This window comes from Pseudoliparis swirei, chromosome 18, assembly GCF_029220125.1.
Source record: "Pseudoliparis swirei isolate HS2019 ecotype Mariana Trench chromosome 18, NWPU_hadal_v1, whole genome shotgun sequence".
In the NCBI taxonomy this organism is placed as follows: Eukaryota; Metazoa; Chordata; class Actinopteri; order Perciformes; family Liparidae; genus Pseudoliparis; species Pseudoliparis swirei.
This window is the reverse complement of record NC_079405.1, coordinates 22,201,869-22,221,870: the sequence shown is the minus strand read 5'-3', so window position 1 is coordinate 22,221,870 and position 20,002 is coordinate 22,201,869. Positions and strand designations below refer to the sequence as shown.

The following is a 20,002-nucleotide window of genomic DNA, read 5'->3' as shown; positions in this document are numbered from 1 at the left end:
ATGTATTAGGCAGTTGATTAATTTATTATTCATCCTGAGTTGACAGTTTCTGCTGCAGCGAACATAAAAAAAACATAATATGACATGGAACATACAATACTACATATTCAGGGCACATACACGTGCGCATGGTGACTTACACGTACGTGCAGTTGAGAAATGTTGGCATTTCATAGCAGGGTCAACGCCTAACAACACCGAACATGAATTCCATTTAGGTGGGCCAGGGCCTTGGTGTTGTGCATGCTGGCTCACTGGAATTGCTGTGTCACACTAAATAGGATGGGACCACAATTAATTTGACTAATTACACCTAAATGTATTATCATAAATAATAATACAAATCAAATCGAATATGGTCTACATCCCCATTACCAATGTAGCACGCTTCAACGTCTAACAGAATGCAACGGGGGACGTTGCCCCGAAAACCATTCTCTGCCGGCAGAGGAAATGAAGCCCTGCGCTCGGGGCCCCTCCCAGCCGCATGATGACGTTGTCCTGCTGACACCGAGGACGTGGCCCCTCAAAAGCCAGGAGGATCTATTTTTAGCTTCAACCTCAAGGGCCGGACAGGCTAACAGGAGAAGCTGTCACTCTGACCACCTGCCACAGTCAGGGCAGCCAACCAGCCAGCCAGTCAGTCAGGCATGTTGACTGTGTAAGACCAAGGAGACGTAGCCACAGACGTCATGTTCTCAGTGTTGTCTCTGACAATGTGCAAATATAATATGTATATGATATATTTATTTTTTGTTGGCATTTTTACCTTCATTTGACCTTCAGCCAGAGGACAGTTTAAAAGTGGGAGAGTGGGGGGGATTACATGCAAAACAACACAAGGCGGGATTGGAACCCGGGGTGTTGTGGGTATATGTGGCATGTGCTGTAACCACTCGGTAAACCAAATGCAGGGATATTTTTATCGTCTGAGAAAAGGTCTGGGTGAAGACTCACTTTGGGGAGATGTTCTTTTTCACTATATGCATTGTGCTCTGATCATACAAACAAACAAACATTTTTTGCATATCATTTTGGAAAAACATGATAGTTGCCTGTGGAAAAAAAAAGAAATCCCTCTCGAGAGCCTACTTCCTGTTTTGTATCCAATTGTTCTCACACTGTCTTCTTCAATCTGAAGGACTTACATATGCAGGAAATGCAGTTCTAGGATTCCAGGACCACTTTCAGATACTTACCCTCTATGAGTGGGGTCCTAAAGAAATTCAGGAAATTTGACCTTTTAAAGCTAGAAAACATACACATGGCTCACCTCTAAGTAGAAAAGCCTTGAGCCATCGTGGGTAGAAAAAACAACATTCAAGTCACTCGAATAAATTGCAGTCTTTTGACAAACAAGGACCACTCAGCTCAGGTTTTACAATATATTGTTTTATTTTGCGTTTCTCAACATTGTCACAGTACTAGTTTTACATCGATAGGGTTTTGTCTACTTAGAAACAGAATGCGTAATAAAATAAGGAGCACTCCTCCCTTCCATTCGACCTCCTAAAAGTGGGCCGTGAGTGCGGGAGAACAGGAGCGTTTCCGGAAAAAATTAGCCGGAAGCCGCGTTTACCGTGTAACAGCCGGCTCTACATCCCTACGATAATTCAGTTCCGGTCAAGAGGCAGAGAGAAAGCAGTTGATGATTATGTAAATATCAGAGGGGAGCAGGAATGCACCTTTGATGGAACTGCAGACACAGAGCAGTAGTAGTAATAATAATTATCATTATTTACAGGCTATTTACATATGTCCTTCTCATTGGTTTTTGCTACCCACGCACCCGTAAAATGTCGCCACTTCACCAACTTACCTCAGCCCCCCCCCCCCCACCCACCAAAGATGGATTTGCTATTTACACCCAGCAGTATATCGCCTTGTCTTTGTACTGTACAGTGGAGATAGAGAGGTGAAATGCATGCCGGGGGTAAGATGACAACTTGACATGAAAAGACACGCTAGTAGGAGTCAGAAATCTCTCAAAAATTAAACAAGCATCGGTCAGAGAAATCAAAGCTACTTGAAAGTTTAGGGGCGAGTCAAGCCCACCGCGCGATAGAACCACACAAAAACAAAGAGAGAGAAAGAAAAGAAACGGTAGGCATCAATGGCATGCGACAAAGCACCTCGCACGGGATCTGGACCGGTTGAAGGAACTGGTGGGATGTGACTGAAAACATACCGATTGGGCGTAATTCTGGGGTCAATATGGAATGAAGCTAGGTTTCCTCTTGGTAGCCGATTGCACCAAAACGTCATCACAACTGGTCGGTAATCAGACTTTGTTCTGGAGACAGAAGTTTGCGGTCGGTCAACTGTGGGAGTTGTTTTATTGGGACCTTTTATTTAGGTACAAAGCGGATTTCAAATGTAATGACCATGCTGCATTGGCACTTTTGTGACTCCATAGCAACCTAAACTATGCTGGATTAAACGCCGTATCTTTGATAGATTTACAGTCAAACTCAAATGTTAGGTTTTAGGGTAGCCGTACATAAAGCCGGCTGAATACATTCTGGATCATGGCAAATACTGTCTAACATGGCACCCATTTATTAAGGGTTTTTAAGGTGGTAGCTCACTACTTTATAACGGTGAATCACACTTCACTAAAGTTTCATACATCAGGAATGAGCTGTTGATAAACAGAACAGTTCACGCGTAACGCTTGAGCGTCGATGCGCACGCGCAGAGCAAACTCCAATTTGCCTTTGATTTTGTTTCAAAAATAAATATAGGAATTAAATGTAAGGGCTAAGGTCGTCGTGTAATGTGAACTAGACAATAATAACATTTACTGGAGGTTTTTAACACCAGCTAAAGGGGACCCAAAAGATGTCCTTATGAATGGCTTATTATTGATGTGTAAAGCAAATCATTCATCCATTATAAATGCATTTAAAGCTAGCATTTTTTTTTCTTCAATGCCGTTATCTCCAGAATTTTTTTTATCTTTTCCACGGAAGAATCGACTTGTTATCTCGGGAAAACAAAAAAAGGTTGCTTCCTCCTAATGATTCTAATGTTTATCAGAGACAAGGAGAACAATGGATTTAACCAGCGCACTCTAACTGACGCTACCGCTCAATGACGAGCTGACCGTAGACCGTAAAGAAGCCTGTGAATAAGAAAATATAATATAAAAATACTGTATCTAAAAAGGATAATTAACTTGTTATCTCTATAGGGGAAAGTTTGTTTTCTCGACATTACAAAAACAATTAACTGGCGATATCGAGATAACGGCAAGAAAAAAGAAATTGATAGCACGTCCGCATTCTGCTTCCGTATTTTAATGGTCAGTTCACTTTATCGATGAATCAAATTAGTTACAGAGTCTAACAACTCTTGGTGCCTCGATAACCTGAAACCATGGCGATAGATGTATTCACTGATCTACTGGATGTCACTGGACAGCGGCGTGTGAGCCATTGATGGACACGGATGCTAAATTACGGAGAAAAGCGAGTTCCGATTCGTTCTGCCCATCACCGCTCTGACTTCCAGGTGACGGGGCTCGGTCTCGTGTCACGCCCGCTCTACCTCCCCCCCCCCACAGCTTCAACTGCTGTTGTACGCCACAGATCCGGCGAACCATTGGCGTGCATCAGGAAACTAACACGGACGCCGTTGTGACACAAACACGTCGTAGACTTCCGTTAGCTTGCAATCGCAAACAAGTCTAAACTATTCTACCATTAATTCCTTTCTCGTTTTTAAACAACTGTCGACTGCAACACTGATATAGTTCGGGAATACACGACAGTGAGGAAATAGCCTGGAAAGACATCGTCACATGCAAAATTATTGATCAGCGTGGAAGGTCCAGTCCCTCCGAGTCCATGTAGATACTTGACCGAAACATGAGGGGAGAAATGACCAAAGGTTTTGTGGGGCGGGGGAGGGTAGAGAAGACAGAACCAAATGAAATGGAAAACAACCACCGGAGTGAAATAGCTCTGAGACACAAAAAAGTGAATACATATTGCACATACAAGTAAAAAAGTAAATAAATCCATCTCATAGTCTTCAACCAGATTGAGACTCGAACTTCTGCCATCGATATCAACTGAGTAGAACGAGTGCCGTCCGTCACTAAATATGCTCTCGCCCCCCCCCCCCCCCCCCCACCCCGCGCTAATATGTCAGAAGGGGGATTGATGTAAAAACTGCCATTCGCGGTGAGCAGAGCGAGGCGTCGCGAGCGCCTTCGACCATCGCACGCTGATAATTATTGATTTTCTGCCACGCAGTCGCGAGACGGACGGGGGTAAGCGGACGGCGCTCGGCCGCTCCGTGAAACCGAAGAGTGGACTACTCAGCCAGCTGAGAGCTTCCACATGCAGGGGAGACGCTGAGCACGCGGTTTGCGCAGACTCTGTATTCGCCGCATTTTAAAGGCCGGCGGCGTGCAATGTGTGCAGCGGCCCTCGACCTCGCTCAAAGGCAACCGTGCACAGCGGTGTCCCCGCTCACTGCCTCGCTCACAAAAGCTCCGGTCGGTTCCGTAACACACGCCACCTTTGTGCCAGTATAATATACTGAGTTATAATCGACGTGGCTTTTGTTCTGTAATAATAACTATAACAATAACAGTTGATAATTATCATTTTACAAAACACTATGCACAATATACACAAAGCAATTGCCGTGACTAAATTAGTAAATGCTTCCATAATTGGCACATGTATCACTGCCAACAGATATCACAGTGCACTGTGAGCTACCGCTACATTAAATACTGGTACGCTACTTACGGCCTCTGACCGTTCAGTCCCCCCCCCCCACTCCCCCACACACTAGGTTAAATCTTCTGTAAATTACCAGTGGGCAAGATATTTGTGTCGCTTCACTTTACTGAGGAGAAACAGTAGTTGTGGTCTTTGTGCATGCTCTTGCGTCGTTGTCCGCTGCCCTCGAGGCAGCCAGGCGTGACCTGTGAGATGAAACGAAAGGAAGCGACCGCAGAGGAAATGTGTTTGTATTGAATACGCTGCCCCGAGCGTAAAAGAATGAAATAAAAATGAAACGCCAAAAGGAGGCACAGGATCTCGTCTGGCCTCACATCCCCGGGCCGGCGGATGCACAGTGCGAGAGCCTCGGATTAAAAAAAGTTCAGTCAGAGAGGCCCTTCCCCCCCCCCCCCCGCGCACACATCAGACCACCGTGCTGATGCCGCTGTGTTTGGGCTTGGTGCTGCTGGGAGCCTGAGAGGGCGGCGGCGGGCCGTGGTGGTGGGGCCCGTGGGCGGGGTGCGGCGGATGACCCCCGTGGCCGTGGGGCGGGTAGGCCGGCTGCTGGCCGTGAGACGCCGGCGGGTGGTACTGGTGCGGCGGGTGCTGCAGGTGGGCCGGCGGGTGGTAGTGGTGGTGGTGGTGGTAAGGCGGGGGGTTCTGGGTCACGGGGCAGAACTGGCCGTGGTGGGCGGAGGCCGGCGCGTCAGTCTCCGACCGGGCCGTGTGGTGCAGGTTGGCGGGGTGAGGGGTGTGAGAGATGAGGGTGGGGTGCAGCGCCTGTGGGGTGGGGCTGGGGGACTTCACCCGCCGGGTGCCGAACAGCGTTCCGAGCAGCGAGGAGCAGTTGGGCAGCGACTGGCCGCTGTGGCGGGACGGGCAGTCTCGGGCCGAGGGGGTCCTCCGGCGCATGTGGGGGCTGCTAATGATGGACCCCTGCAGGAGAGAGGACGGTCAGATCTCAGCAGAGAAACAGGGCAAATATGAGTGAAGGTATACTTGCTGCAGATTCTAATTTCGCCAATTATTTAAGGTCTAAAACAGATATTTGTCACCCCGTTGCTTCAAGTTACCGTCACTAATACATCTGCTTCCCAAGGTTACAGACCCCTCTTTTGAAGTGTTTATCGAGCGATCCGAAGCTACAGCCTGGATACAGGACACACATTTGTATGCAGTACCGTTTTTCAACTGTCAAGTTGGAGGTCACTACCGAGTCAACCGATGTGGTTTGATGTTTCGAAATTCGAAATTCTCAGCAAGACGAACAAAAAAAAACCCCACTTCAGAGGATTTCTTTGAAAATGGAACGGTGACACAGAATAACAAAGATACACACTCAAAAACAAAAGTTTACGTGAAAGAAATGAAAGCCAATCCTTCGGAGCCATGCACAACATGCAAACAAAAACTGTAAAACGTTCGAGGTTCTTTTATCGCCGCTCAACACTGTTCCTGTGCTGGAGAACGGAGGATGAGTCGAGGAAAGAAGCTGCCGTGCATTCTGGTGGAGCGGCAGCGGACGCATCGTTTGCCAGACAGCAGCCGGGCGAACGGCATGTCGCTTATTATATTAATATTCGGGCCCCCATGGCAGGGACCTCACCTCATCGATATCACCGATGACTCAGTGGATCCAAAAGAGAGGGTTGAGTGATGATCCATTCTTACTTGAAAGTTACTGAGGAACTTTGAACTGTTTTAATACCAATGCCTCATTTTGATTAAATTAACAAGACCATCGTCGAGGAGATTTCCCTTTTCTATAAAGCTATTCTTGGTGTCATCAAACTTTGCGTTGCGTCCCGTGTGTGGCTTGTATCGAGAGATGCATTTTTGGGGTTTCGGTCTGTTCTTTGTCGACGGTGAGAAAACAATGGAATAATGAGAGCCTTATCCTTAAAAGGTCCAGTTCTGGCAAAAGCGCCACATCCACACTGGCACTTGAGAACTGAAAATGTTTTTGCTTCAATCAAAACAACAATTAAATCTCGCTTATTCAGCGAGCCGCATGGCCCTGATCACAAAGGTTGACCGGCTTGAGGGACTTTATATTAACTGTGTATCATCTGTGCCTCATGCTAGGATTCCTTCACTGCAGTCCACGGCTGGCTATGAACATGAATAAAAAGGCAAGGGGGGGGGGGGTGGAGGACCTTCTGTTCAAGGTTAGGGGCCACTTCAAACTGTGTGAGCATGCAGCAGCTGGAACTGACAGAAGCTAAAAGAAGAGAAATGGAAATGGTTGGAACTCTAACCCCGCTTACACGAGGGGATGACTCACAGGTGGGAGTCTACCAATCGACACAGGGTCGCCCTCGTGAGAGTCGGGGGTGGTGTTAGTCGTGTCGTGCACATCCAGGGTGAACGCGGGTCGGGCCCGGTGCATGCACAGTGGCCAAAGGCGCTCACCACAAAGACACCACCGAAAACGGTGGGAAAAAAACTAAACTCAAACTACAAAGAAAACAAACAACAAAATAAACAGAGCGCTTGCGCGTTCGGCGTGAACAACACAAAGTCAGCTGGGCGTCAGTCGCGTCCTACTTACTTCCATATTGCTGTCTAGTGATCCCGCACTGCTGCGTCTCCCACGCTTGCCTGCCCAGAACATGCAACATGACAGATTAGACACGCCGGGGGGTTAACACGTGATGGTGCACACATCCCTTCTGGCTGCGGCGGCGGGGGCGGGGCACTAGCACCCTGAGGTGGCGACTGTGGCACACGGCTACGCGCGCAGCGGAGAGAGGCGAATAAGGACTAGAGGGAGGAGGGAGGAAGCGAGGCACTGCTACTCCACAACAAGGTTTTACTCAGTGACTACACAGCTGGTAGGAGACACTTCCCATTAGCAAAACAAGTGCAATCTGCCAGCGTTACCGGGATACTCCGGCAGTTTAGCATTTCAACCCTGTTCACTTGAAAGACTCGCAAGGGACACATCAAAATGTAATGGGCAAAATCAAAGCAGCGAGATATTAATTTGATTCCAGAGAATATGTCACAAAATACACTGTCCTACATTTGCAATTAAAAAAAAAAAATGTATTAGACACTCCCAACCTAGTAAATGGTCACTCTTTTCAAACTTCACGCCTCCCATTTCCAAATCAGGCCGATTCTATAAAACTGGTTCTGGAGCCAATTGACTCGGCTACGGTGCAGTTTGGCCAGAAGTTGGTGTTACACTCCACGCATGGCTGTAATACACCAGTGAACAGAAGAAGAAGAAGACGAAGACGAAGACGAAGGTTTGGCCTTCTAACTATCTACGAGAGAAGAATGGAGAGAGTTCTTCAGGAATGTGCTTTAATTGGTGGTTCTGTGGGATGAGGTTGGCCGTGTGAAATGCTGAAGACAAGCGTTCTTCGGGATGGGAATATCTCTTTAAGACGGCCCTGAGGCCATGAACAGAAACCAACATGCCTGTTCAATCCAAATATTAGACTTTCAGATTTACATCTTACATTTTCATCATAATCTTTTAAGACCCTTTAGGCCATAAACAGAAACCAATATTAGGCAATATTTTAAGTGGACTGTATATGCTCTGTATAACAGTCTAAAAGTATTGCATTAAGTTACATTTAAGAGCATTGGGCTAGAAAAATACCTTTTGGAATAAGTGGGCACACCAACAAACTACAGTAATGTCGTACGGTTTTGTCGTGATGCGTAGTTATTTTGATAGAGAATACATTTTCTATGGCACATGCGTGTTTTTTGTCTAGAAACACATATTTTCTTGCTGTCTAATTGGAAACTGAAAACGACACATTCATTATTGTTTGACCCGTGACTTCTTTCTGATTGTGGCCCACAATAATAATAATAAAAAAGGTTTGCCCCCACCCTGCCATAATCCATTCAGCAAATCATCCCTTTTTTTGACACAGGCAAAAAACACTTTGAGTGAGTGTAAAAACATCTTTCATTGAATTTGTCCGTTTCATGAAGATTTCCGAGTGTGATAATTAAAAATAGGCATGGAAACAAGCATATTTTCCTAGACTTGACAAAGCTCTTCCAGAGCCACAGAAAACATTATGCAACTACTTGCATTCCAGATGACTGGCAAACTGACTTTACATGAACCTGCAGAGGTGGTAGAGTTTCCCTTTAAGTGCCTCGCAAAAAGCGTTAATACAAGTCACTTCTTACGTGAACTCTAAACTTGGAGACGGGGTGATGCACAAACAGCTCCGAGAGGAAATGTAGGCCTCTGGTTGACCTCCACTCAAACATGTTGCGTTTCATTTCTAAGCCATGACCACTGCCCCGCTAGTCGGAACCCTGTGCTTCGGTCACTGAGAGAGTGTCTGTGTCGGGGCGACAATCCACGGCCTGCCCGAATGAAGCGCACAACATTAATTCCTCGTACCGCTTTGGACGCTCACATTTATTACGGTGACCTACATAGCGCTGCCTCGACGGCCTCCAGTAAATTACACCTGGGCACATTAGTGAAACACCCATCTCTAGCTCCGGGCTTCACTGGCTTCATGGCTCAGAGGGTTCAGCTTTGGCGCTCGGGCCAAATCAAAACCGTACGGGAGCAGCAGCTCGGCTTCTTCCAAATTAATTATCCGCGGCGAGGAGTGGAGCAGAATCGTGCCGGCGGGCCGGCTTCTTTTTGGCGCTCTGCTTTTGTCTAGCAGGGGGATGAGATGTGAGATAAATAATGTTACCATGGCAACCGCCATTTTTTTTTACCTGCATCCGAGAGGTCACGTAGGGAGCTGCTGAGGGCGCTCCTCTTCAAACCCTCGCCGGTGGCGTAGCTGTCGTCGAGGCTCCCTCGGCTCAGGTTGCCGTTGCCCGTTTCCTTCTTCTGGGCCATGCTGGGCCTCACCACGCCCTTCTGCTTCTCCAGCTCAGCTGGAAACACATGTGGAGGGTCAACAGCAACCCAGACATCTCTCTGCTGTATTTACATTTAAACTGGCCACAGTCTGTCAGTGGAAGGGTGGATAATTGTTGAGCACAGATGTGTGGAGAAAGACGTGCTCACATTCTATCCGGTACTTCTCCATCTCTTGGATCTCAGCGATAGATTCTCGCAAATCGTCAGTGAACTTTTTGCGGTCCTGAGGATTGGGCGCGTTGAAGTTTATGAGGACTTTGATGTCAGCTCCGGTAATGGCTGAGGTCAGACGGACTCCATTGGGATAATCTGAAGGGGCGACAAAATCAACACTGTAACCTGAGTTCACACAAAATAGATGGACCACCAGGGGGGAGGAGGTCTACACTTCTGTAACCATTAAAGCTGCAGTTGGTCAAATCTCACAGTAGCACACGAGACAGATAATCTCTGACAAAATCCCCTCCTTTGAGGGCTCCTAATGGCATTTGCAAGATTTCACCGTGAAACAACCAATTGGGGACGAGAAGTCAGCTGCCAATCACTGCTCACGGATCTCTGAACTTCGATCAAACTATTGAACTATAGGCGCCATTAGTCAAATATGAATCATAAATCATTTCTTGTCTGAAATGTTTTAGAAACATATTTTAGTAATTGGGGCTGCACGGTGGTGTAGTGGCTAGCACTGTCGCCTCACAGCAAGAGTGCCGTGGGTTCAATTCCCGGTCGGGGCGGTCCTTCTGTGTGGAGTTTGCATGTTGTCCCCGTGGCAGCGTTCTCCGGCTTCCTCCCACAGTCCAAAGACATGCAGCTCAGGTTAATTGATCTCTAAATTGCCCGTAGGTGTGGATGTGAGCGTGAATGGTTGTCTGTCTCTATGTGTGCCCTGAGATGGACTGGCGACCTGTCCAGGGTGAACCCTGCCTTCGGCCAATGACAGCTGGGATCGGCTCCAGCGCCCCCCGACCCTAATGAGGATACGCGGTATGGATGGATAATGGATGATGGATTTTAGTAACTGTAGAAAGTGGTCAAAATGGTGAACTTTTTGCTTTTACAGCTAAATATTTGAGGCAAAAAAATATGCAATGCAATCAGAGACTCCTCGTCTCTGATTGGTTACAAATTCCATTCGGAGCACTAAAAGGAAGCAGAGGAACCTCATTTTTTAAAATAGATTATCTGTCCGATGGTTTTTTCCACGATAAATATTACAAACTAACTGCAGTTTTCAGGTGCTTCAAACTAATTAATTGTAATTGTCTGAAACCTCCTCTTGCTGTAAGTTTTTTGACATCAGAGTCCAAACTGCTCTGGGGTGTGGCCCCTTCTGAACCACCGTACATATTTTTTGCCTTTCAATTCAATTCAATTCAGTTTATTTGTATAGCCCAATTTCACAAATTACAAATTTGTCTCGGAGTGCTTTACAATCTGTACACATAGACATCCCTGCCCCAAAACCTCAAATCGGATCAGGAAAAACTCCCAAATAACCCTTCAGGGGGAAAAAAACGCTAAGTTCCAGAACAAATTAGTTTGTTTAAAGCATACTTCGGAGACGACGTACGAGAAAGCCAACAGGGCACTTACACTGGTTCTCAAAGAGCAGCACTTGCATGCCGTAAAGCGAGAAGGACTGCCGAAAGCTGTACGTCACAGAGTTCTTCTTCTTTTGTAAAATTTTGGTGACCTATCCAGAAAGAGAAAACACGACGTACACTGTGGTTTAGACTCTTTCAGTGAATGCCAGAGTGCGTTCTCAGTGTGCCCGGAAGACTAATGTCTGCCTTACCACCAGCAGGTCGTTAAAGAGGAAGATCTCCCTTTGGTGGAGGCCCAACTTTTGAGGTTTGTTGGGGTCGGGCACTTCAAAAAGTCTGCAGTAGCAGACCAGTCTCCGGTGGGGTAAAGAGAGCACCTGTGCAAACGATACGGCCTCATTACCGAGAATCAACACTTAGAGACATTCCACAACCTGTTCTAGAAAGGCTTTTAAAATAATTTTTTATACAAATGTTTCCACTCGACCCCAAAGGTTCAGATGACAGAAAGAGTAATACTCACACAGCCCAGACCATGGTGTAGCGAGCCGATCTGTGGAGGGAGAAATACATACAAGAGTCATTTTACAGGGATCGGTGAACAGGATACGGGGGGGGGGGGGGGGGGGACTTTGAAATTTACGACAAATCGAAGAAAAGAAAAGAAAAATGGGCCAAATTCAGAAATGTGGAAACTCGTTTTACGGATGGCGGAACAAACTATCTACACGTTCCTCCCAATCCATCTGTTAGTGCCGTGTGCCGTGTTTCCAATGTGCGTCACGCTTTATGACCGCGACGGCGCCAAGGTCCCTTGGACTTCTGCTGAGAGTGGAGTTGTTTTGATGAAAAGGGCATGAATGGAAGGAGTGGAAGGGCGGGGGTTTCGAGTCCAAACACCTTCATGATGATATGGCACCAGGCTGTTTATCTTATATATTATTACGGAGAGCTTGACAGGTGGTACTTTCCTTGGCTGGCTCTCAGGTCAAAAGACGCATTACAGTCATTCAGCATGAAGGGCTCCGGGGCCCGAAGAATCGATGAGTCACACAGCGAAGAGAGCAGGTTCAGGTAAGGAACGCTCCTTCATTTCTTTTCCCTTTTTTCCCTTTTTTAAGAACGGCGGGCCGTGAAGAAAGCCACCTCCTCTCTCTGACAGCCCAGAGGGTACATTGGGTAATTTGGCACCGTTACATTCAGCCTCCTGAATGGAGGGCGAGATGAAAGCGGTCACGCTGTGCGCCCCTGAGGGCAAGCTCAAACTCACCGGCTTCTTTCCTACGATGAGTTTTTCCACTTTCTGAACCTGCGACACGTGGTCTTCGTTGGTCTTGAGCTCCCGCTTGCGGATCCGCTCATAAATCCCCACCAGCATCTCTCGGGGGATGTCTTCCCCGTCGTCCACTCCTGTGAGAGGAAGAGAGAAAAGGAAAAGAGAGAGAGATAGATTAATTATGATTAATTACTAACTCAATGTGTAGGAGTTGATGAACCCCTGAATGTACCTACATTTCTCTGTGTGGACGGAAATGTCCTTCGAGCTCTCTGAAGGCAAACATTAGTCCACTTCATACTGTTCCTTAATTACTGACTAGCCCAGTAGGCAGAATAATGAGTTAGCCATGCCTTAAAGCCCCCGCTAATACCCTGGAAATCTGTTGAGGGCAACTAAAAAGAGATTTGCCTAACAAGCAGAGCTCTCTTGAACTATACTTCCCAAAAAAATATCGTATCGACACGGCCATTAATCAAGGCAAAACGCATGCACAAAACTCCATTTGAAGTGAATATTTACGCGGCGTCTAAAGATAATAGTGCTTTGGTGACAGGAAGCCGGACGAAATACCTCGAAGATTCTTGACAAAGTCCTCCAGCTTCATCTTCTTCTCCAGCTTGACGTTGGGGCTGTACATGTCCGTGTTGAGGAGGATGATGGCGAAGGCCAGGATGAAGATGGTGTCGGGGTTCCTGAACTGCCGCACCACGCCGGGGTTGCAGATGCAGTAGCGTTGGCTGTGGAGAGGATGTTGAACCAAACTTTTTAAATTGTACTCTTGCCAAGAAATCTGATTTGTTTTTAATGGCGCACATATTTGGTCAAAATTTTATTTTACATTGTTGCAGAGAACACCGAGCCTCTCCAAGAGTGGGATGTTCATATTATTAGGCCCACTGGCAGATGTAGTTATGCAATACAATGCTTTTCAAAAATGTGCATGTTCACTGTTCAAAAATAGGAAAACTACTTCAACTTAGGTCAGACGTAAAGCATGTCATAATTAACTAGAATGGGCACTCGGTAGAGCGAATACCTTCGATTATCACAAGAGTGGGCATTGAGTTATGAACATTTTGGCATTAGTTGCATGCCAATTGGATATAAATTGACCGCTCTATGGTAAAAAGAAGATGTTGACCTTTTCATGACCTTGACCATGACCTTTGACCCGATCGATCCCAAAATCTAATCAAATGGTCTCCGGATAATAACCAATCATCCCACCAAATTTCATGCAATTCAAGAAGATGTTGACCTTTTTCATGACCTTGACCCGATCGATCCCAAAATCTAATCAAATGGTCCCCGGATAATAACCAATCATCCCACCAAATTTCATGCGATTCGGTTTAATACTTTTTTACTTAAGTGAATAACACGCATACAAATAAATAAATAAATAAATACACGGCGATCAAAACATAACCTTCCGCATTTTCAATGCGAAGGTAATGAACTCCAACAGCCTTGAGACAATCCTGAAAAAAAGGCACAACCGAGGACAAATTTGACCTCCACACTGTGGACACATTTGTTATTGCGCCCGCTTCGCCAACGGTTAGCGTCACATGCACATATTATCTATCATCATAGTTTAACATTTATTTCACACTGCGGGGAAAACTCAAATTTAATTTGGACACAGTTCCAACATCTGCAAAGCATGAAAACGCAAAAAATAAATCCATAACCACCCGTTAGTTGCAGTCATTAGTGGAGATATCAACATTGCTAACGATATTGAGCGCTCTACTATCCGAGCTGTGATCACGTACATTTCACTACTGTATCTCGAGTCTAAAGCAGGAGGATCCAGTCCCACTGAGGACTGTCGAGACGGCCTGCAGCCACCAGCCGACCGCTCAACGGCTTTATAAGTCACCATAAAGTGAGTCCGTGATCATATCTGGACCGGGCCGCCGGAGGGAGAGCGCCACATGATCAGTTATCGTTATCTCCACAATGCAACAGTAACAGCCGTGTTTACTGAGGCCGAAATGTCCTTGCTCAGTGCTGATGGACGCTGATTCTCTGTGGGGATGAGAGACCTTTTGTACCTGAGGTTCAGATAAAATAAATGAGTGCCAAACAACATCCATTAGCAGACCTGAGGGAGGTTCTGTTCAACTTTCTGAACTAATTTCCTCAAATTACTTTCTGCAATGATTTGGAAGAGTCTGGATTTCAAATGACTTTGCAGGGATGCTTTTGTGCCCGAGAGTTAAAGACGACGACTTCTGGTGTCTTCCTCTATTTTAGAGGGGACAATGGTGTTTAGAACATTTACTGTATATAGAGCATGGACTCAAAAGTTCCCGCATACGACAACTGCCATCTTGCGCTTCTGTATTCATTTGGCGGATGTGTTATGATGCATTGCATTTGAACTGGAAAAACTCCCACCATGAAATGTAAGCAATATCTATTTTAAGTGCGTTACCAAGAGCAACCAAGGACGCATTCGGCTGAAAGTCACCAGATAACACGATCACTCGTTCAACTGAATCACCGGACGATTTAAAACGGTCGTTATCCTGTCGTAATGATGTCAAACTTGGAACGGCTGTTGGAACAACCACAAATATTGATGCTGGTAACAGTTTTAATTCAATTATTAAAGCTTGCTCACTTGTCCGGATGGCTTGGGCAAAATGTGTCACATGGGCATGCGTATTTTTGATGACGTTGGCTGAAGAAAGTTTTCCACATTTATGATCAAATTGATGCATGTTCTATAACACAGACTTGTGATGCTTGTTTCGGGAACGTCCTCTGCATGTCTGCTGACACCGATATGAAAACACAGGAAGTTGTATGCGACTTCATCTGTCAGTCATTGACGTCACATCCTCTTTTTATAGCATAACATAACAAAACTAGAATGGGCACTCGGTAGAGCGCATACCTTCGCATATCACAAGATTGGGCATTGAATTATGAACATTTTGGCATTAGTTGCATGCCAATTGGATAGAAATTGACCTTGGACCCGATTTATCCCAAAATCGAATCAAATGGTGCCCGGATAATAACCAATCATCCCACCAAATTTCATGCGATTCGGTTTAAAACTTTTTGTGTTATGCGAGGAACACGCATACAAATAAATAAATAAATACACGGCGATCAAAACATAACCTTCCGCATTTTCAATGCGAAGGTAATAAAACCAAACTTATCACTTATACTTTCGTTTTGCCCATGTCCCATTCACTTACATGGAGGGGGCGAGGTTTATGGTCTACACTACAACAAGCCACCAGGGGGCGATCAAGATGTATGGGCTTTACTTTTGGGTGGCTGTCATTTACACGCAGCCTATAGTTGGACATGTGACATGGTGCGCAACCTGGTTTGAGTGATGAAACCATACGTTGTGTCTCCTGTGTTTCTCACCTATAGGCCTCTATGAGTCGCTCCACCTTCTGTGCTTCTCCTTGCACTCTGATGTGTGCCTGGAATTTCCTGAGTGCTTCGTCCAGCTCCATAGCCGAGAAGTCCATTTCATCCACCACACAGCTGGTGGAAAAAAAAGCAGGAAGTGGCAAAGGTCAGTCTTTTTCTAAATAGGAATAACTTGGTTCTTTAAGTAGTCTGCCTGGGATTCAGCACTGTATAACCGCGTTTAATGAGTGGAACTGCGTCCATTAGCTACAGACGGCTACAGTTATTTGCTAATTTTCATTAAATAAGAAATAATTACAACTGCTGCTTGTTAGAAAACAGCCTCGTTTCAGCTCAATGACAATTCATTGTACACTAAAGAGGTTTAGTACGTTTTCTCAATTACATTTTTTATTTTGTACAATTCTAACTTTAAAATAAATATTGATTATACTTTATTGCTTTTACTTAAAGCAGTGATACTAATTTCCACAACATGCGCACCACAGCCATCTGACACATTATCACCTTGTTATGGGTAACAAGTTATCAAACAGTCTGCCATTTACACACACAGTAGACAGGAAGCAATATTAGCATTGTTTTGGAGTCCTATTTCTGGAAACCAGATAAGCGAATGTAATTTAAATAATCCCTCTCCTTGGAGCTTTGTGTTGGCATCCATAAACTCCTGAGAACAATTATAGACATTTTCTGAAGGCATTTTTTAGATGCTTGTCAAACTGACACTGATGGACCTTTCCAGGCCTCATCCTCCGCTGAATCTCAATCGGCTCTAATAGAGCTGCTGGAGTGTGTTTTAAGACTCGCCCTGTTTTTTTTAGAACCCTAATGGTTTCTAGCTAAGATGTATTCATGTCATCATGGTCAACTAATGGGGTTCGTTTGGCGGCCATCTTGAATGGAAGTCATTCCCTTACCAAACGACATAAAAATTAGCAAAAGTTATATTGTTATGAGTCGTTTACAAAGTCAAATCAAAAGCAAGTGTTTTGAGAATTTCAGGGTTAAGAAAAAAAAAAGAAGATCTTTCTGCACGTAACAAGGTCGTCAAAAAGTACAAAGACGGTTCTCGCCGCAAACTCACTCGAGGACATCTCGGTTGAATTGTTTCTGTCTGTTGCCCAAGAACTCGCCGATCATCTGCCGACTCAAGCCTTTCCTCTGGAGCAGGAAGTGGGCCACACCCACTGGAGTGTCCGGAACAAAGTTTCGCTCTATCAGATACTGGATGCCTTTTTCTGGTTTCCTGGGGACATGGGAGAGGGTGGAGAGATAGAGATAAAGAGAAATAGGACACAATCCAAGATCTGTGATTATCCCACTGCACTTCTGCCCCTGGCCAAATGTGTGTCAGATGAGGGACACGATTTAGAGAGGCAAGGAGGGAGGGTGGTGGAACGGGATAAAGGCTGAGAGGGGGGGGGGGGGGGAGATACTTTTTCTCTGCAGTGTTCATCACAAATGTTGAAAAAGGAACTTAATGGCTAGCTCTGGAAAAGAAACCAAAGCCACAATCATCTATGATTAAATAGAATTAAAGAGGCTAAGATAAAGCACTCTGCATGAAGCAGAACGAATCCCAGGCTTGTTTGCACCTTAAGTAATCAACATTAGGAGTTCTAAAATGAAAGGACGATACTGGATCTAATTTCTGTCAGACATTTGGTCTTAATGTAAAGACGCAAGCAATGTACGGGATTGTGTTGGAATCGGATACGTTGAGTCGTCTCATAGCGCATCTCGTGTGGCAAAATGTACATACTTGTTGAAGAGATTGAGGCCGATGCGGTAGTGCCTCTTGCGAATGAGGTCGTTACTGAACGCAGGCGAGTCCCAGCTGTTGCGAGTCTCTTTGTGGTACGTCTGCTTGCTGAGCGTCTGCTCCCTCAGGCTGTCCCTGGACGAGGACTCGGAGCTGCAGTTGATGGTGTCGTTGGAGTTGGACGTGCTGTTGATGCTGTCGTTGTCGCCGTCGGAGTAATCGGACTCCGACTTGCTCTGCCGGTTGGCGGTGCCGTTGATGGCCAGGTGGGCCTCCAGTTGCCGCGGCCGATGGCGCGGGGCGTCCTCGTCTCTGGAAGGCCCTCGGGGGGGCAGACTGTGGCCGATGTGCTTGGGGCTGTTCTGCTGTTTGCCGAGAGTCCGGTCGGAGGCGTTCGGTCTCTTCGAGGAGCTGCGGTCAGAGCGATCACTGAGCTCCACCGAGCTGTCGCTCGGAGGCTCAATGGTCAGTAAGGGGAGGTGGTCCACTCGCAAGCGCTGCTCTTGGTACTCCAGAGATGGTGTACTTCGGCAGCTGGTGTCCGTGTCCCCCTTTTCATCCTTATGAGCCAGTGACCAGTAGTCCTGGGAAGAGTTGAGGGAACGCTGACGCAAGTCAGATTCGGTGCTGGAGGTGCGGTCCACAGATTGAGACGGGGGCAGTGGTGGCGACAGTTCTTCTTCATCGATGTAAAGGGTAACGTCACTGTAAGACGCCGTCATCTCATCCAGTTTGCGGTGTTCCGAAGCCCCGTGGGCGGGTTTCACCTGGCAGCTGACCTCCCTGTCCATGTCGTGGTGGCTTCTCCCCGGCTCCGACTGGTTGTCGTCACCATGCTGACCGCGACAGTTTAGCGCATCGTCGATGGACTCAGCTAGAGATTTGACCTGCCTGGAGAAGGCATCTTCTAGTTCTGTGATAGCGTCTGTGAAGTCGCTCTGCGTGGTGGGGGTCTTGGCCTGCAGGCCCATCTCCCCGCCGTGCTCCGACTGCACGAGGGCACCCATTTTGGTGCCGTCATCAGTTAGTGAGACCTGCTTTCCCTCGAAGTAGGAGCTGTGGACTTTTTCAGGTCCTTCAAAGGAAAACTGCATTCTCATATTGGATAGGACGATCCGCCTGGACATACGGTTCTCAGACATAGAACTTCTGAGACGCTCAAAGTTCTTGTTCATCTGGTACTGGCGGAAGGCTGTCTGGATGGTGCGGGCTGCATGCCGGGTTATGAAACGGCCACCATATTTACGCTCTAGCATCTCCACCTGCAGGTCGAGAAGAAGATTTGCTGTCACAAATGCATCTGAGAAACAACTGGGGACAGCCTAGATATTCCCTGATTTGCGTTGTAATGGCAGTCAAACCTTTCAGATGTAATGGGACAACGGGTGATAGTGATCCTCGTTGAAAACAGGAATGATGAATGCATACAGTATTCTGAGGGGTGCTGTATTTCACCCAGTATATTTTTGTTGTTAATTGACCTTAATTTAGGGTTAATTTGTCAAGTATGTTTGTGAGACAAAAGCTATGTGACGTTTGGTGTGTCACTCTTCATCTTGAAAATGTACTCTGGAACAAAAGCTGTTTTCACCAAGATGCAAAAGTAAGACTTATCGAAGGAGACATGCATGAGACAGAATGAAGAATGGTGCTGCTGTCCTGTCTGCTTTTGCCCCGCCTTAAAAATAATCGAGAAAAGCGAGCGAGGATGGCATTTAAAAAGGGCTGGAAGTTGTATTAGACCCATATAGACTCCCGGGGGAAGATGGATAATGTTGAATTGTGATGGGAATCCAGTTTGGTGGATGAACTGGTAATGGCCCCAATAATGACGAGGGATTGCTCTCCGAAAGAAAACATGATTATAGTTAAGGGCTGTTGGACATTCAAAACATGACCAAAAAGAGGCCACAAATTAAGATGTAATCAAGACTGAGGACTAAAATATGAATTTGATTAACAGTGTGTGCTGCACTGTTTAAATATCGTTCATTAAAAAGAAGGATGAAAATGAATCAGTCTGGGGTTATATTACATCGTGCACACTAAACTGAAATGAATGATAAATAAATCATCACACTAAAGTGATATTATTAGAATGGTGTCCAAAGGTCTCTCAGCCCCTGTGCCCTTTCCACACTGACCCAGATGTCCACCTAAGTAGTCATGGAGTGAAATGACCCGGTTCATATTTCTCTGCACCACGAGAGGGCCAAGGGCACCGGTGGACTCACTCTTCCCTCAAGGGACATGGACTATGACAGTCTGACGACAGTTTGTAGTAACAGGTAATATAATAATAACAACCTTCAGGTATTGTCATATCTATAAATGAGATAAAGATGTAATAAACATGCCTAATGTCTTATTATTAATTCAGAAGAAGGGTGATTCATT

At 46.1% G+C, this 20,002-nt stretch overlaps 1 protein-coding gene across 7 annotated transcripts in view; it reads right to left on the bottom strand.

Moving 5' to 3' along the window:
• Positions 1-1,371: 1,371 nt before the first annotated feature.
• iqsec1b (IQ motif and Sec7 domain ArfGEF 1b) overlaps positions 1,372-20,002 on the bottom strand; it is a 208,261-nt gene continuing 189,630 nt past the window's right edge. For 6 of the 7 annotated variants that reach the window (XM_056438397.1, XM_056438398.1, XM_056438399.1 and 3 more), the window contains 12 exons: positions 17,606-18,867; positions 16,928-17,089; positions 15,832-15,954; positions 13,003-13,169; positions 12,424-12,563; positions 11,677-11,706; positions 11,405-11,530; positions 11,203-11,302; positions 9,754-9,915; positions 9,456-9,620; positions 7,291-7,340; positions 1,372-5,675 (listed from right to left, as the gene is read on the bottom strand). In XM_056438397.1, the coding sequence (XP_056294372.1) occupies positions 5,163-5,675; positions 7,291-7,340; positions 9,456-9,620; positions 9,754-9,915; positions 11,203-11,302; positions 11,405-11,530; positions 11,677-11,706; positions 12,424-12,563; positions 13,003-13,169; positions 15,832-15,954; positions 16,928-17,089; positions 17,606-18,867 (3,000 nt within the window). In that variant the 3' untranslated portion in view covers positions 1,372-5,162. The remainder of the gene's footprint in view (positions 5,676-7,290; positions 7,341-9,455; positions 9,621-9,753; positions 9,916-11,202; positions 11,303-11,404; positions 11,531-11,676; positions 11,707-12,423; positions 12,564-13,002; positions 13,170-15,831; positions 15,955-16,927; positions 17,090-17,605; positions 18,868-20,002) is intronic. The other variant, XM_056438404.1, reaches the window with a different exon arrangement.